Genomic DNA, 15,646 nt, shown 5'->3' on the forward strand with positions numbered 1-15,646 from the left:
CCCGGCCCGGCCCGGCCCGGCCCGCACCCTCTATGGAGGCCCTCGTCCGGCTGTAGGGCCCCTCGCCTCATGGGGACCCACCCATTTCTAAGGTCCGGTTTGGCCCGCAGCGGTCCGCGTCTGTAATTGCTGGACATCGTGTATGGGGTCAGCCAGCCTATGGGGGCCTGTGTCTATAAGGGACTCCCACGGTCCCTAGGGGTCGGCCGTGTCCATAGCAACCCCATTTACAGGGCCTATCATGGGTCTGTAAGGTCCACCTTTCGACTTCCAGAGCCCGTCAACAGAGGCAGGTCCCTTCGCGGGGACTGCGACTCCTGGGCCTCCCCGGGCTACCAGGCCATGTCCCGTCCATAGAGGTCGCATTTTCAGCATCGGTGGAGGGTCCGTGCCATCTGTAAGGGTCAGTGCTGGAGGCGGCGATGGCCCTGGGCCGGGCTCTGGCCGCCGTGCTGGCTCTGTGTTTGGCCATGCTGGGGCCGATGTCCCCTGGGGCCCGGGCGGGGGACTGCAAGGGGCAGCGGCAAGTGCTGCGGGAGGCCCCAGGCTTCGTGACGGATGGTGCGGGCAACTACAGCGTCAATGGCAATTGCGAGTGGCTCATCGAGGGTGAGTGGGGCAGTGCGGGTCACACACCCAGTCATTTGCTAATTCATTCATTTGCGAACTCATTCATCCCTTCACCACATCCCCAGAGTCCTTTTCTGTGCCAGGCCCTTTGCTCTAAAAAGCAGCCCACCTGAGCCCTGCCCTGCAAGGCCTTGAAGTCTGGTGGGGGAGTTGTACCCAGAGCTAGGGCATCAATATGGGTATTCTGAGTAATTGTTAGAAACTCGGGCTCTGAGCCCAACCATCCTGCTTCAAATTTCGGATCCACTTCTAACTAGTTTTGTAAATTTGGGAAGGTGCCTTTCTTTTTCTGAGGTTCAGCTTGCCCTCCCCCAAGTGGGGATAATAATAGTACTTCGGACTGCTCCGCTCCCTCAAAGGGTTGTTGGAATGAAATGAGAACAGGTTTTTAACATGCCTGGCAAATGGTAAATGCTCAGTACATGATATTAGGATTATTACTGTTGTCATTTTTAAAGTATTAATAAAAAGCATTTTTTTCAATCATTCATGTGCCAGATACTATATTTGCTACTGAGACATAGCAGAGACCAAGGCAGTCCCAGAAGTCCCTGATGATTTGAGGCTTGGGATCCAGTGGGGGAGACAACACATTAATAGTCAGTCCAGAGTAGTTGGTACTGTGATGGAGGAACCCCACAGGTGTGGGGGATCCTTGAGGAGGTGCCTGGCCTGGGGACCAGGGAGAGCAGAGGGCTTCCGAGAGGAGATGTCTGAGCTGAGAACTAAAGGACCAATAGGAATCAGTCAGGAGGAGGAGGAAGAGCAGTCCAGGAAGAGGGAACAGCCTGTGCAAGGGCCCCAGCCCTATCCTCATGGGCTTCCAGTCCAGTGGGGGAAGCACACTTACCCTCAAGGAGAGGGAAGCCCAGAGAAAATGACTTAGTTTGGGCAATAGCTGAGACCAGAGGCATATGTAGGAGGGAGCATAAGAGCATTCCAGGCAAGGAGAACAGCCCGTACAAAGGCCTGGCTGCAGGAGTGTATGCTGCTTTTGAGGAAGTAGAAATGCAGTGTGTAGAATGCAGAATACAACAAGATAAACCATGAGCCAGAAGCTGAGGCTTGAGGGGAGGTAGAGGGTGTAGGACCTTGTGATTTTGAACTGTGTCCTTAGGGCAATAGGGAGGTGGAAGAGAAGTCCAAGAAGGCTTACCTTGGCACGGATATAGGAGCTGGCCTCCAAGGAGAGGTGGGGGTCCCCCAGGGGAGGTCCTGGGCAACGGCCAGAGGTGCGCTAGGGCCTGGATTGTGTAGGGCCTCCGTCTGTGGGCTGTGGAGCTTGGTCTTTACCCTGGGGCACTGGGAAGTCATGGAGGGGGTTTTCTTTTCTTTTTTAAAAAAAATATTTTTATTGATTTCAGAGGAAAAGGGAGAGGGAGAGAGAAATATCAATGATGAGAAAGAATCATTGATAGGCTGCCTCCTGCACGTCCCCGACTGGGGATCGAGCTCACAACCTGGGCATGTGCCCTTGACCGGAATCGAACCCAGGACCCTTTAGTCTACAGCCTACACCTATCCACTGAGCCAAACCTGCTAGGGCCTGTCTGTCCCTAGCTTTGGGGGCTATTTCTGTCTGTGGGGTGGTGAGAACAGAATGGGAAGTATGTGTATGTTTTGGGGGTATGTGGTATCTCCTGGCCTTGAAGAGCCCCAGTCTGTTTGTGGACACAGTGAGCCCAGGTCTGAGACAGAAGGAGGTACAGGGTGGGTAGAGGAGCCTATAAGGGAGTGAGAGGACACTGCTGGGGATCACAGAGGAGAAGCCACTGGAGCAGGGTTCTGAAGCATACATAGGAGTTTACTGGATAAGAACAGGGAACAGCCTCTATGAAGACAGAAGAGGTTGGTGTCTTAGGAGCCACATATAGGTTTTTCTGGTCTGGCTGGACTGTTAGCTGAAAGGTGGGGAGGGCACCAGAAGCAGGGGAAGAAGGGCCTTGAATGGCACTGAGACCAGCTTGGCTTTGCTCTTGGGATTGAAGGGGAGCTACAGAAGGATTTTGAGTAGGAGTGGGACTTTGCTCTCAAGCCAGGTGGGGGCAAACTGGGAACCTGGTGTGCTAGTCCTGCAGGAGAGGATGAGTTCTGACTCGGGCAGGAACTAAGGAGGTGGTGAGGCGGGGAGAGCACTGAGAGATGTTGTGAAGTTTCACCAATGAGACTTGGGGACCAACTGGCTGGATGTTGGGGTAGGGAGGATTCTGGGAGACTTCCAGATCTCCTTTGATCTCCCATTCTTCCCAAAGCCTATCACCTCTGAAACCAACATATTCCCCTACCTATTAAAGAAATAAGCCACTTACTTTTGTACTAAGTTCACATTTTATTGTGCAGTCCTCATAATATCCTCATGAATAAGAGGCTTTTGCTTTTGAAGAGCAGGGGGTTTTGTGGTTGGATCTATTCTGGATGGCATGGGGGTGGGCCCATGTTGGGTGGAAACAGGAGACCTTGAACTTAGGGAGGAACTTGGGGAAGGCAGATGGTGAGCCTTTGTTAAGTACACTTAACAAAGGTGTACTTGTTTTGAGCTTTATAGTTTGGTTGAGGCTGGTAAGACTGGGAGTTCTTGTCTGGTCTGGCTGAATGGTTCTGCGTTCCCCAGACCATAGCTCGGGTCTGTTATGATGTTCTCTGGGGCTGTGGTCATTGCCCGAGGGAGGGCTGCCAACTTCATTATTTTGTCTTTTGTGCATTTCCTCATTCTTTCATCCAGCATTTCCCAAGCCCTTGCTCAGTGCTAGGCTCTGTGCTGGGTAATGTCAGGGAGGGAACCCAAGATGAGTTAGGTCCAGGCCCTGCCCTGTGGGCCTCCTCAGCTGCAGGGGAGACAGACCTGGCTACAGATGGTCCTGGCTCAGAAGAATGAAGGTTATGATGGGAAGTGAGAACCCCTAAGAGGGGTACCTAATCCAGCCAGGGGGTATGGGGGAAGGCTTCCTGGAGGAGATGGGGAAACTTGCAGGCCGGCAGGGAGAATGTGCTCCAGATAGAGGGAGGAGCATGTGCAAAAGCCCAACACCTGGTAGAGCTGCAAGCAGTGGGGTGATGTGAGACCAGGTGAGACTTCAGATGTCAGGTTAGAGAGCTGGACTTTCTCCTGAGAATGGCGGGAGCCACCGAGTGCTTTTGAGCAGCGAAGGGCCAGGGCCAGATGTTGAGTTGGGAAGGTCACTCAGAGATCCATGTCAGGGCAAGATGGAAGGCTGAGAGGCTAGGAGGAAGACTGATCAGTGGTCCCGGTGAGAGCACAAGGCCTGGGCTGGCACATTAGAGTCACCGTCTCGAATCTCCACTCTAGCCTTAGTGGGTGGGGAAACTTATCCCCATTTTACATGCAGGAAACTGAGGCTCACAGAGCCCATGGCACTGGCCCAAGATCACACAGCTAGTGAGTACTCTGTGAACATCTCTAGTATGCAGATGACTCTACCCACAGGCATGGCGGAAGGGGCTGGCCCAGGGTCTTCAGCAGGTCAGGAACAGAGCTGGAACCCAAGTCTAGTTGCCCTAGCCCAGAAGACTTCCATGAGCTCTTAGTGTGAGATGTGGGATGAGAGCCTTCTGGAACCAGGACCTGGCAGAGAGCAAGAATTTTGACAGTACTCGAAGTAGCAGCACTTAGGACTGCTAGGCCCCATTAAGCCCTTTATGTGCATTATTGCCTCTCATGCAGGCACAGTCATGTGTCAGCTGGGGCTGCAGTCATCTGAACACTCACTCACCTGGGCTGGGCATCCAAGAATCCTGCTCAGGGCTGGCAGTTGATGCTGGCTGTCAGCTGAAAACTCAGCTGGGGCTGTCAGCTCGGATGCCTACAGGTGGCCCCTGCATGTGGCTTTGGCTTTTTATAGCATGACAGCTATGTTCTGAGAAGGAGCATTCTATACCCCTCAGGTAAAAGCTGCAGAGCTTCCTCTGATCTAGCCTCAGGAGTCCCAGAATGCCACTTCTGCTGCTCTGTTGGTCAAACTAGTCTCTGAGGCTCTTCCCAGATATAAAGGGCAGGGCCTCAGCCTTCCCCTCTCACTGGGAGGAGTGGCCAGGGTGTGAATCCACCACAGTACCATTATATCCTCACTATACAGATGAGGAAACCTATCCAGAGAGGTTAGGTGACGTGCTCAAGGTCACATAGCTAGTAACTAATACATGGCAGAGCCAGGGTTTGAGTCCTGGCAATCTGGCTCCAGAGTCTATGCCCTTAGGTACCACAATAACAGAGAGGTGAGACCCTGGGTGGGCCAGAGAAGAGCTGTGGTGCTCTAAGGTTCAGCCTGTGTGCAAGGGAAGGAATCAGCCTCTTCCCTAGGAACACTATTCGGCCTGGAACCGGGAACTTTCACAGAGGCCCTTTTCCATCTGAGATATGCCTCTCTGCTCGGGCCTGGGCCCCATTCCCCAGGCCTGGGTGTGTCTGAAGCTCAAGAGTAAATGAGTGTGGAATCTAATAAACAAAATAAACTGATCCAGAGAAATAGAAGCATAGAACAGACTGCGGAATCTCAGAGGGAAGGTGGGGGAGGGTGGGTGGGTAGGAAGAGAGCAACCAAAGAACTTGTATGCATATATGCATAGCCCATGGACACAGACAATAGGGTGGTGAAGGCCTGGAGTCAGGGGTTGGGACAGGCTAGAAGGGATCAGTGGGGGCGAAAAGAGGACATATGTAATACTTTCAACAAGTTTTAATTAAAAAAATAAATGAGCCCGGCCTGCATGGCTCAGTGGTTAAGCATCGACCTATGAACCAGATCACAGTTCGATTCCCGGTCAAGGCACACGTCTGGGTTGCGGGTTCTGTCCCCATCAGAGTGGGTGTGGGAGGCAGCCGATCAATGTTTCACTCTCCCATCGATGTTTTTCTCTCTCTCCCTTCCTCTCTAAAATCAATAAAAACATATCTAAAAAAGCCCAGCTGGCATGGCTCAGTGTCAGCTATGAACCAGAATCATTGATGAGCTGATCAATGATTCTCTCATCATTTTTTTCCCTTTATTCCCCCTTTATTGAATATACAAATGTGTTATCCTCCCAATGTCCCCTCATCCCCCCAATCCTGCCCTCACCCTCACCCCCTGTTGTCCACATCCATCACTTATGCTTCTTATTCTCTCATCATTGATGTTTCTATCTCTCCCTCTGCACTTCCTGTCTGAAATCAATTAAAAAAAAAGAAGAAGAAAAAGAAGAGTAATTGGGAACAGCTCTGTCTGGTCACTGAGATGGGCTTCCTCTCTCAGCAGGTCCATTGCCCATCCTTTGGGTGGTCATCCCGACCTCAGGAGTCCTTTCCAGGGCTGAGACTGCAATCCTTCTCTGAGCTCTGACCTCCCTGGGCTGTGAGACCAGGAGCCTCAAAGACAGCTTCCTGTCTGAAATCAATAAAAAAAAAAAAGAAGAAAAAGAAGAAGAGTAAATGGGAACAGCTCTGTCTGGTCACTGAGATGGGCTCCCTCTCTCAGCAGGTCCATTGCCCATCCTTTGGGTGGTCATCCCGACCTCAGGAGTCCTTTCCAGGGCTGAGACTGCAATCCTTCTCTGAGCTCTGGCCTCCCTGGGCTGTGAGACCAGGAGCCTCAAAGACAGGGCCCAGATCAGACTCACTTGGGTCACCTCATCATGCAGAGCAGGGCCTGGTGTTTGTGGGTGGTCTGCACGGAGGTGTGGGGCGAGGGTTCACATCTGAGCCTGGCCCCTCTGTTTCCCCGCCCAGCACCGAGTCCCCAGCACCGGATCCTGCTGGACTTCCTTTTCCTTGACACGGAGTGCACGTATGACTACCTGTTCGTGTATGACGGTGACTCCCCCCGAGGGCCCCTGCTTGCCAGTCTGAGTGGGAGCACCCGACCCCCACCCATCGAGGCTTCCTCTGGCAAGGTTGGTGGGGCCCCCTCCGGTCCAGTTTAAGAACCCATTGTGGCCCTCGAGTCAAAAAGTTTGCCCACCCCTGGTAGTGGGAGAAATCACCAAGTCCAGTCAAAGGGTTAAGTACTGGGACGGTGACTCAGGCAGGGACTCGGGATTCCAGGGAAGTCTCCTAGCCTGGGATGGGATGGAATGAGGGTAGGGGCTGAGCTGAGTCTTTTTAAAGGAGCAAGAGTCAGTCTGGTGACATGCAGGGGACATGGCACTTCAGACAGAGGGGAGAGCATAAGTAAAAAGAGTAAAAACAGAGGAGAGGACAGCACCGTGATGGCGAACCTTTTGAGCTCGGCGTGTCAGCATTTTGAAAAACCCTAACTTAACTCTGGTGCCGTGTCACATATAGAAATTTTTTGATATTTGCAACCATAGTAAAACAAAGATTTATATTTTTGATATTTATTTTATATATTTAAATGCCATTTAACAAAGAAAAATCAACCAAAAAAATGAGTTCGCGTGTCACCTCTGACACGCGTGTCATAGGTTCGCCATCACTGCCCTACCTGCTACTCCAACCCCACCCCACCTTCGCCTGGGGCCCCTCGTCTGCCCGAGCCCACTCCTGTTCTCATCTACAACTCACCTCTCACCTTGCTTCCTCTTGCCAGGCCTGACTCCATCCCCCCACCCAGCCACGCAGTCTGGCATTATTCCCCCAGCCATGACTTTGACTTGCAACCACTGACTTTGGCCCCAAGACTTGCATATCCATCTTTGGGACTGGATCACGCCTTGAGCCCTACCTGTCTTGACCTCCCCAGATCTGAGCTCTTCTAGCTCAGACATTGACCTCACCATCTTTGTTTGCCAATCTGTTTTCTTTCTGTCTTCATTTTTCCCTCTGGTCTTTCTCTTTGTCTCTCTGTCTGTCTGCTTTTCTCCACCTCTCTGCCTCCTCTGGTTGTGTCTCTGTGTCCCTTTTTTCCACTATTTATCTGTCTCTCTCCCTTTGCTTAACTGTCTCTTTATTTCCCCCCATTCTCTCCTTCCCTGTTCATCTCTCTCCTTCTCCCTTTCTGCTCCACGTCTCTCACTCTGGCTCTGGCTCTCTTCCCCCTGTCTCCCTGTCTCTCTCTATCCCCTGCCTTTGTGTCCCCTTCCCCCTAGCCCCTAGGACCGTGCCGCTGTGAGCCTGGCTTCCTGGGACGTGCCTGTGACCTGCACCTGTGGGAGAACCAGGGGGCTGGCTGGTGGCACAATGTGAGTGCCGGGGACCCTGCCTTCCCTGCTCGTGTCGGGGCAGCTGGTGCCTTCCTGTCCCCACCAGGACTGTTGGCCGTTTTTGGAGGTGAGCAAATGGGTGTGTGTCTGGGGTCTGGAGGCCTGGCAGCCTGTGGCCAGGGCTTGAGACCATCCACCTTTCATAGGCCAGGACCTCAACAGCGCCTTGGGTGACCTCGTGCTGTATAACTTCTCTGCCAACACCTGGGAGCGCTGGGACCTGAGTCCTGCTCCGGTATGGACCCCGCCTCTGCCCTGCTTGGAGGCGCCTGCCCACTCTGTCAGCCCCAGTAAGGGCCTCCCAGAGCCACCTCTTCACCTATAGCCCCTCCGCCTGCAGCTTGATAGGGGAACACCTGCTCCTTTGTTTCTGCTTTCTGTCTCAGATTTTTTTTGTCTTTCTTTATATCCCTTTCTACATCTTATCTTTCTGTGTGTCTTGTCTTGCTCCTGGTCCATCTCTCTGACCCTTGATCCTTGTGTCTCCTTGATTTTTTTTGTCTTTCTTTATATCCCTTTCTACATCATCTTTCTGTGTGTCTTGTCTCGCTCTTGGTCCATCTCTCTGACCCTTGATCCTTGTGTCTCCTTCTCTCTGGACTGTATCTCTACTTCTCTGTTTTTCTCTGTCATTTCTCCTTCTATTTCTGTCTCCCTGGCTCTGCCTTCCTTATTGTGTTTCTTTGTTTCTCCTCTGCTTGTATTCACATGTGTCTGTCTGTATGGGTCTGTCTCTCTTCTGTCTCTGCATCTCTGTGTCTGTGTCTGGCTCTTTCTGTCATTCTGTGTGTCACCATCTGTTTTCCTCTCCATCTCTGTCTCCTCGTCTCTTCCTCACAGGCTGCCCGTCACTCCCATGTGGCTGTGGCCTGGGCCGGCTCCCTGGTGTTGATGGGCGGTGAGCTGGCTGATGGCTCCCTCACTAGCGACGTGTGGGCCTTCAGCCCTCTGGGCGGGGGCCACTGGGAGCAACTGGCACCACCTGCTTCTAGTTCCTCGGGGCCGCCAGGCCTGGCAGGTCATGCAGCTGCCTTGGTGGACAACATCTGGCTCTATGTGTCTGGTGGCCGCACCCAGCACGACCTCTTCTCCTCCGGCCTCTTCCGTTTCCGCCTTGACAGCACCAGTGGGGGCTACTGGGAGCAGGTGATTCCGGCAGGTGGGCGGCCCCCTGCCGCCACCGGCCACTCCATGGTGTTTCATGCCCCATCTCGAGCCCTGCTGGTTCATGGTGGACACCGGCCCTCCACTGCCCGGTGAGTGACCTGCCCACAACCTCTGCTCTGCAGGGCCAGGCCTGGCCCAATACCTGGGCTTCGTCTTTAGTGGGCTTTGCCAACCGATGGACTCCTGTAGGCATTCGGTCACTCCTTCCTTCATTTATTCACTCATGCACGCACCCACTCAATCTCTTGGTTACTTGCTTCCCCACACACTCCCACTGTCCGTCCATTCCACCAGCCCCTCCTTGGTGTCCAGCTTTGGCTAGATTATAAGTCTAGCCTGGGTCCTGTCCATAGGAACTTCTAGTTCTGAGGGGACATAAGCCCAGTTACCGCCGGTCTCCACCCTGAGTGATTACACAACTTTAACAGCCCAGAGGAGGGACAGAGGCCCCTCGTGCCCTGAGCCCTTCCTTCTGCCTTCCCCCACAGGTTCTCTGTGCGGGTGAACTCCACTGAGCTCTTCCATGTGGATCGGCGTGTGTGGACAACCCTGAAGGGCCGGGATGGGCTGCAGGGCCCACGGGAGCGAGCCTTCCACACAGCCAGTGTCCTGGGCAACTACATGGTGGTCTATGGTGAGGAGGCTTCCTGCCTGCCTGTCTGCCTGCCGGGGGTCCAAAGCAACCCTGAGCTGAGGGTGCTTGCGCGGGTGCCCCACCTCCCCTAGCCTTGCCAGCTGTGCCCCTTTCCTTCTTTCCCAGGAGGCAATGTGCACACCCATTACCAGGAGGAAAAGTGCTATGAAGATGGCATCTTCTTCTACCACCTGGGCTGCCATCAGTGGGTGTCAGGGGCTGAGCTTGCCCCGCCAGGAACTCCTGAGGGTGAGTGACCCCTCTGTTTTCCTGAGGGGCTCCTGAAGGTCACACTTCCCCCTACAGTGAATCTGGGCTTTGGGCAAGAGCCACCTCGGTCCTTGTCGGGGTGAGCCAGACATGCTATTTGAGCCTGCTCAGGGGGCAAGCCTGCACTGCAGACAGGACTAGGGCATTGTTGTCATGGAGATGGGAGGCAGTTACAGCAGCATCAGACCTAGGTTCCAGTTCAGGTTTGCCAGTTTCCATAGGGAAATGCCCACGAAGAGGTAACTTTTTCAGGGTCACACAGTGGGCAAGGGCAAAACCAGGATGGCTGGCCCCAAAGAACTACCTGTGCAAAAGCCATAATTAAGGGGGGTGTGGAGAACCTTTCAAACTCATTAGATCAGGTCCCTTCCTCACAAAGGGGGCGTATCATTTCAGGGGACTATGGACTTCCCAGAGGCCTGTCTGTTCTCCACACTCCACTGAACAGAAGAGCAAGGACAGAGGAAGGGTGGGCACTTAGAGGGAAGGTCCCCAAGGATTTGTGGACCATCAGGGATAAAGTCTGGGCCTGACATTTGAGATCTCCCATTCAGGACTCCTCTGCCTGTCCCTCTCCCTCTTTTAGGCTCCTTTACTGGGCAGGCGAGAATGTGAGATTTTTGGAAGTCTCTTCCTCTTCTGTAGTTTGTGATTCCCTGAACCAAGACCCAGGTGCTTACAGAGCATTTGGGTTCAGTAAGAGGGTGGGGGAGTCACCAATCACTGACCACTTACCTGTCGGTCAGGACTCTTGGTTGTAAAGTGACAGAAATCTAACCCAACCAGCTTAAGCAAAAGGGAGAATTTCTTGGCTAACTTGAGTGAAACTCTGGCCAGCTTCAGGTTGGGCTGGATCCAGGTGCTCACATGATGGCATTAGCCATTTCTCTCTCCAGTTCTCGCTGAGTTTACTTCAGTCTCCAGCCAGCTTTCCTTTTGTAGATGGTCACCAGCAGCTCTTGGACGATATTTTACCCCTTTAAAATGCTCAGAGGGGCCCTGCCGGTGTGCCTGTTTGTCCCATGCACCGAGAGGTCGAGGTTTGATTCCCAGTCAGGGCACATGCCCAGATTGCAGGCTAGATCCCCAGTAGGGGCCATGCAGGAGGCAGCCAATCGATATTTCTTTCTCATCCATGTTTCTCTCTTGTTCCTTTTCTCTTCCTTTCCCTCTAAAATTAATAAAAACATATTTTAAAAAAATTCTCAGAGGGAAGAGAGTGTTTCCCCCCCAAGAATTGTAGGAATTGAGTTTCATCCTGAACTAATCACTGACACTGATAAGCCTGGGCTAAAGCCCCACTTTTGCCCGAAGCAGGTATGGCTTGACTTGAACCTTGTGGACTGGGAGAGGGAGAAGGTTGTTTTCCAGGGGAAAATCAGAGGCTGTCCCCAGAAGGGAGGCTATTGCCAGGCAGATGAAAAGCAGGTGAGAGCCAGGCAGCTCCCTAAGGGCAGAGAACACAGAATCGGAGACTTCGAGTTTCTTGCCCAAGGCTACCCTGCTAGCCAGTAGTTGATCCATGATTTAAACCCAAGTAAATGTTAGACCCAGGATTTGAACCCAAGTCTTTCTTTTTCTTTTTTCTTTTTTTTTAAATATATTTTTATTGATTTCAGAGAGGAAGGGAGAGGAAGAAAAAGATAGAAACATCAATGATGAGAGATAATCATTGATCGGCTGCCTCCTGTACGCCCCCTACTGGAGATCAAGCCCGCAACCCAGGCATGTGCCCTTGACGAATTGAACCGGGACCCTTCAGTCCAGTGCTCTATCCACTGAGCCAAACCAGCTAGGGCGAACCCAAGTTTTTCTGACCCTAGAGGTCATACTCTGTCTGACAGGTGGCTTGTGTAGGGTTATGGGAGGCCGGAGGAGAGAAAGGACGAGCTGGTGCAGGGCCAGGCAGGCTGGGTGGGTTTCCATGGGCAGGTGGTTTGAAGCAGGAGCTAGGAGACTGAGCTGAGGCTTAGAAGAGCCAGTGTAGTCCTCTGGGCAGGGAAGCCACGAAGGAGGGAGGGGTATTGGGGATCCCATGTCCTTGGGGGTCTGTATTCTTCTAGGCCGAGCAGCGCCTCCCAGTGGTCGGTATTCACATGTGGCAGCTGTGCTTGGTGGCAGTGTCCTGTTGGTGGCTGGTGGGTACAGTGGCCGGCCCCGTGGGGATTTGATGGCCTACAAGGTGCCCCCCTTTGTGTTCCAGGCGCCTGCCCCAGACGTGAGTATTGGGGTGATAGGGAGAGGGTGGCTGGGGAGGAGGCGGCGTGATTCCCACAGATGAGAAAGTTGAGAGTCCTTGGGATAAGCAGTGGGAGTCCCTAGGTTCATGAGAGGAGGGATGTTGGCTCCCAGGTTCAGGGGAGGAGGGATGGAGGCAGAGGGGCAGTGGTTCCTGGCACTGGAAGAGGATTGGACAGGGATCCTCAAGGTGCTGAGCAGTTGAGGTACCCTGGGATGATCAAAGTGAGTGGGAATCTAGGAACAGGCCCCCGTCTGAGGAGCCCCTTCCTCCACTGCCATCTCTCTACAGTACCATTTGGACTATTGCTCCATGTACACGGACCACAGTGTCTGCTCTCGAGACCCCGAATGCAGTTGGTGTCAGGGGTCCTGCCAAGCTGCACTGCCTCCTGGGACCCCCTCAGGGGCTGTGAGTAGCTGTCCTCACACTGCCCCTCGCACAGAGACCATCCCTCAGTGTCTCCCTCTGCTGAAACCAAGTGAAGAAGGACTCCCCCCATACACACACACGGGAGATTTGTTTCACATCTAAGATCAGCGTCCCCGATTCCTGATTGCTGACCCCTAAACTTTGACCCTTTCCCCAATCCTTTTGAACTTATCTCTACCCATATCCCCAGGCCCTGTCCTCTTCATCTTTCTCCATTCTAATTGAGTTTCAATTCCCTGATCCATTCTACTCCAAAACTCCTAAATCCATAGCCCTTTCCAGATCTCATAAGCCCCGGTGAACAAGGACCCCTGTCCCCTTCCTTTCCTGCAGTGTCTGGCTGCCAGCTGCCTGGGCCTGGGGCGCCTCCTGAGTGACTGCCAGGCCTGCCTGGCCTTCAGCAGCCCTGCAGCTCCTCCCCGGGGACCTGGTGCCCTGGGCTGGTGTGTGCACAATGAGAGCTGCCTCCCTCGGCCTGGTGAGTGACCAGTGAAAGTGTGGGGGGGGGCACTGCTGCACCCCACACTGACCCCCCCTCCTGTCCTTATAGAGCAGGCCCACTGCCGAGGAGAGCAGATCTCAGGCACCGTGGGCTGGTGGGGGCCTGCACCTGTCTTCGTCACATCCCTGGAGGCCTGCGTCACCCAGAGCTTCCTGCCTGGCCTGCACCTCCTCACCTTCCAACAGCCACCCAACGCCTCCCAACCTGACAAGGTGGGGAGCTGGGGATGGAGTGTTGAAGGCTGGTCCTAGGGTTTTTGTTTTCCAAATAGATCTTTACCACTTATATGTTTACCCTGTAAGTCTCTACATTCAAGGGTCTGATTTTCCTTACTGAGTTAAAAACATTTTAAAAATGTTTTTAAAATTGTGATAGCCCTGGCCCATGTGGCTCAGTGGGCTGAACATTGTCCCATGCACCAAAAGGTTGTCAGGTCGATTCCCGGTCAGGGCACAGGCCCAGGTTGTGGGCTCCATCCCCATCAGAGTAGGTGCAGGAGAGCTGATCAATGTTTCACTCTCACATCGATATTTTTCTCTCTCTCTCTTCCTCTCTAAAATCAATAAAAACATATTTTAAAAAGCCCAAGTGGCGTGGCATAGAGCATTGACCTATGAACCAGGAGGTCATGGTTTGATTTGCAGTCAGGACACATGCCCCGGTTGCAGGTTTGATCCCCAGTGTGGGACATGCAGGAGGCAGCCGATCAATGATTCTCTCTCATCATTGATGTTTCTATCTCTCTCTCCCTCTATACTTCCTCTCTAAAATAAAATATATCTAAAAAAATAAAATAAAATTGTGGTAAAATACACATAACATAGAATTTATCATTAGTGACATTTAGCACATTCATAATATTTGCAACTGTCACCACTATCTATTTTCATCACCCCAAAGGAAACCCTGATTCATTAAGTAATTACTCTCCATTCCCTTCTCCCCTAGCCCTTAGCAACCACTAATCTGTTTTCTGCCTCTGAATTTGCCAGCTGTAGATACGTCATATCAAAGAAATCATGTAACATGTGGCCTTTTGTGACTGGCTTCTTTCACTTAGCATGTTTTCGAGGCTCATCATGCATCAAAACTTCATTCCTTTTATGGCTGAACTAGAGGCCCAGTGCATGAAATTCGTGCACCGGTAGGGTCCCTAGTGGCTACCGGCTGCCAGCCGGGGCCTTCTTTTGTTCTGTGCCGCCCCCTGGTGGTCAGTGCACGTCATAGCAAGCGATCAAACTCCGGGTTGGTCAAACTCCCGAGGAGACACTTTGCATATTAGGCTTTTATATATATGGATACTCTTCCATTGTATGGCTCTGCCACATCCATTCATCAGTTGATGAACACTTGGGTTGTTTCCACCTTTTTGATACTGTGAATAGTGCTGCTATGAATATTCATGCACACATTTTTTGTTTAAACACCTATTTGGGTCTGTATCTTGGGGCAGAATTGCTAGGTCTTTGTTTAACTTATTGAAGATCTGCCAAACTGTTTTTTTTTTATAGAAGTTCCTATTGATTTTTAAAGCAGGTAATATAATCCCATCATTTACAATTCACAGCGATGTAAAAAGTTGTTGAGTGAAAAGTCTCCCATCTACCCCACGCCCTACCTTCTCATTGTAGGAAGTTGGCCTTCTTATCCCCACAACTCAAGACCAACCTAACTCTCTCCAGATCTGTTTGTATTTCTTTGATATCTTTCCATAGTCTACTTATTTCAATACAAGTAAATGTGACTTTTTTTTTAAAGGCATACAACTTTTTTTTAAAACCTTTTTTATTTTATTTTAATATATTTTATTGATTTTTTCCAGAGAGGAAGGGAGAGGGATAGAGAGTTAGAAACATCGATGAGAGAGAAACATTGATCAGCTGCCTCCTGCACACCCCCTACTGGGGATGTGCCTGCAACCAAGGTACATGCCCTTGACCAGAATCGAACCTGGGACCTTTCAGTCCACAGGCCGACGCTCTATCCACTGAGCCAAACTGGTCAGGGCAAGTAAATATGACTTTTAATCATTTTTCTTTCTTGCACAAAAAGTAGTATATTATCCACACTATACCACCACATCCTTTTTTTCTTAACACATCCCATTAGAGAACTTAGGAAACATTCTTATTATCTTTACAGCTGCATAATACTCCATTTATTTTCTAACACCTAGTACTGTTGTTTATTTAAGCAGTCTCCCATAATGAACACTTGGCCTATTCCATTCATTTGCAATTATAAAAACACATACTTAGCAAAAAATCATGTCTGTCACTTTGAATGTTTTATCTGGAATCTTTTTATTTATTATTATTATTATTAATCCTCACCTGATGACATGCTGAGAGACAGAGGGAGGGAGGGAGGGAGGGAGGGGGAGAGAGAGAGAGAGAGAGAGAGAGAGAGAAACATTGATTGGTTGCCTTCCTTACATGCCCTGACTGGGATTTGAACCCATAAACTTTGGTTGAGTTTGTGCTCAACCAACTGATCCACACCGGCTAGGGCTGGAATCTCCTTTTTTATTTTATTTATTTATTTATTTATTTATTTTTTTAAATATATTTTATTGATTTTTTACAGAGAGGAAGGGAGAGGGATAGAGAGTTAGAAA

The 15,646-nt window shown here is 51.4% G+C and overlaps 1 protein-coding gene across 1 annotated transcript in view; it reads left to right on the plus strand.

The window, feature by feature from the left end:
- The first annotated feature begins 6 nt into the window (after positions 1-6).
- Positions 7-15,646, plus strand: part of MEGF8 (multiple EGF-like-domains 8) — a 51,970-nt gene continuing 36,330 nt past the window's right edge. The window contains exons 1-11 of the mRNA XM_014531425.1: positions 7-609; positions 6,353-6,516; positions 7,672-7,852; positions 7,932-8,020; positions 8,626-9,041; positions 9,441-9,586; positions 9,713-9,835; positions 11,920-12,074; positions 12,387-12,506; positions 12,861-13,005; positions 13,078-13,241. Coding sequence (XP_014386911.1) covers positions 423-609; positions 6,353-6,516; positions 7,672-7,852; positions 7,932-8,020; positions 8,626-9,041; positions 9,441-9,586; positions 9,713-9,835; positions 11,920-12,074; positions 12,387-12,506; positions 12,861-13,005; positions 13,078-13,241 — 1,890 coding nt within the window. The 5' untranslated portion in view covers positions 7-422. The remainder of the gene's footprint in view (positions 610-6,352; positions 6,517-7,671; positions 7,853-7,931; positions 8,021-8,625; positions 9,042-9,440; positions 9,587-9,712; positions 9,836-11,919; positions 12,075-12,386; positions 12,507-12,860; positions 13,006-13,077; positions 13,242-15,646) is intronic.

This window comes from Myotis brandtii, unplaced genomic scaffold, assembly GCF_000412655.1.
Source record: "Myotis brandtii unplaced genomic scaffold, ASM41265v1 scaffold803, whole genome shotgun sequence".
NCBI lineage: Eukaryota > Metazoa > Chordata > Mammalia > Chiroptera > Vespertilionidae > Myotis > Myotis brandtii.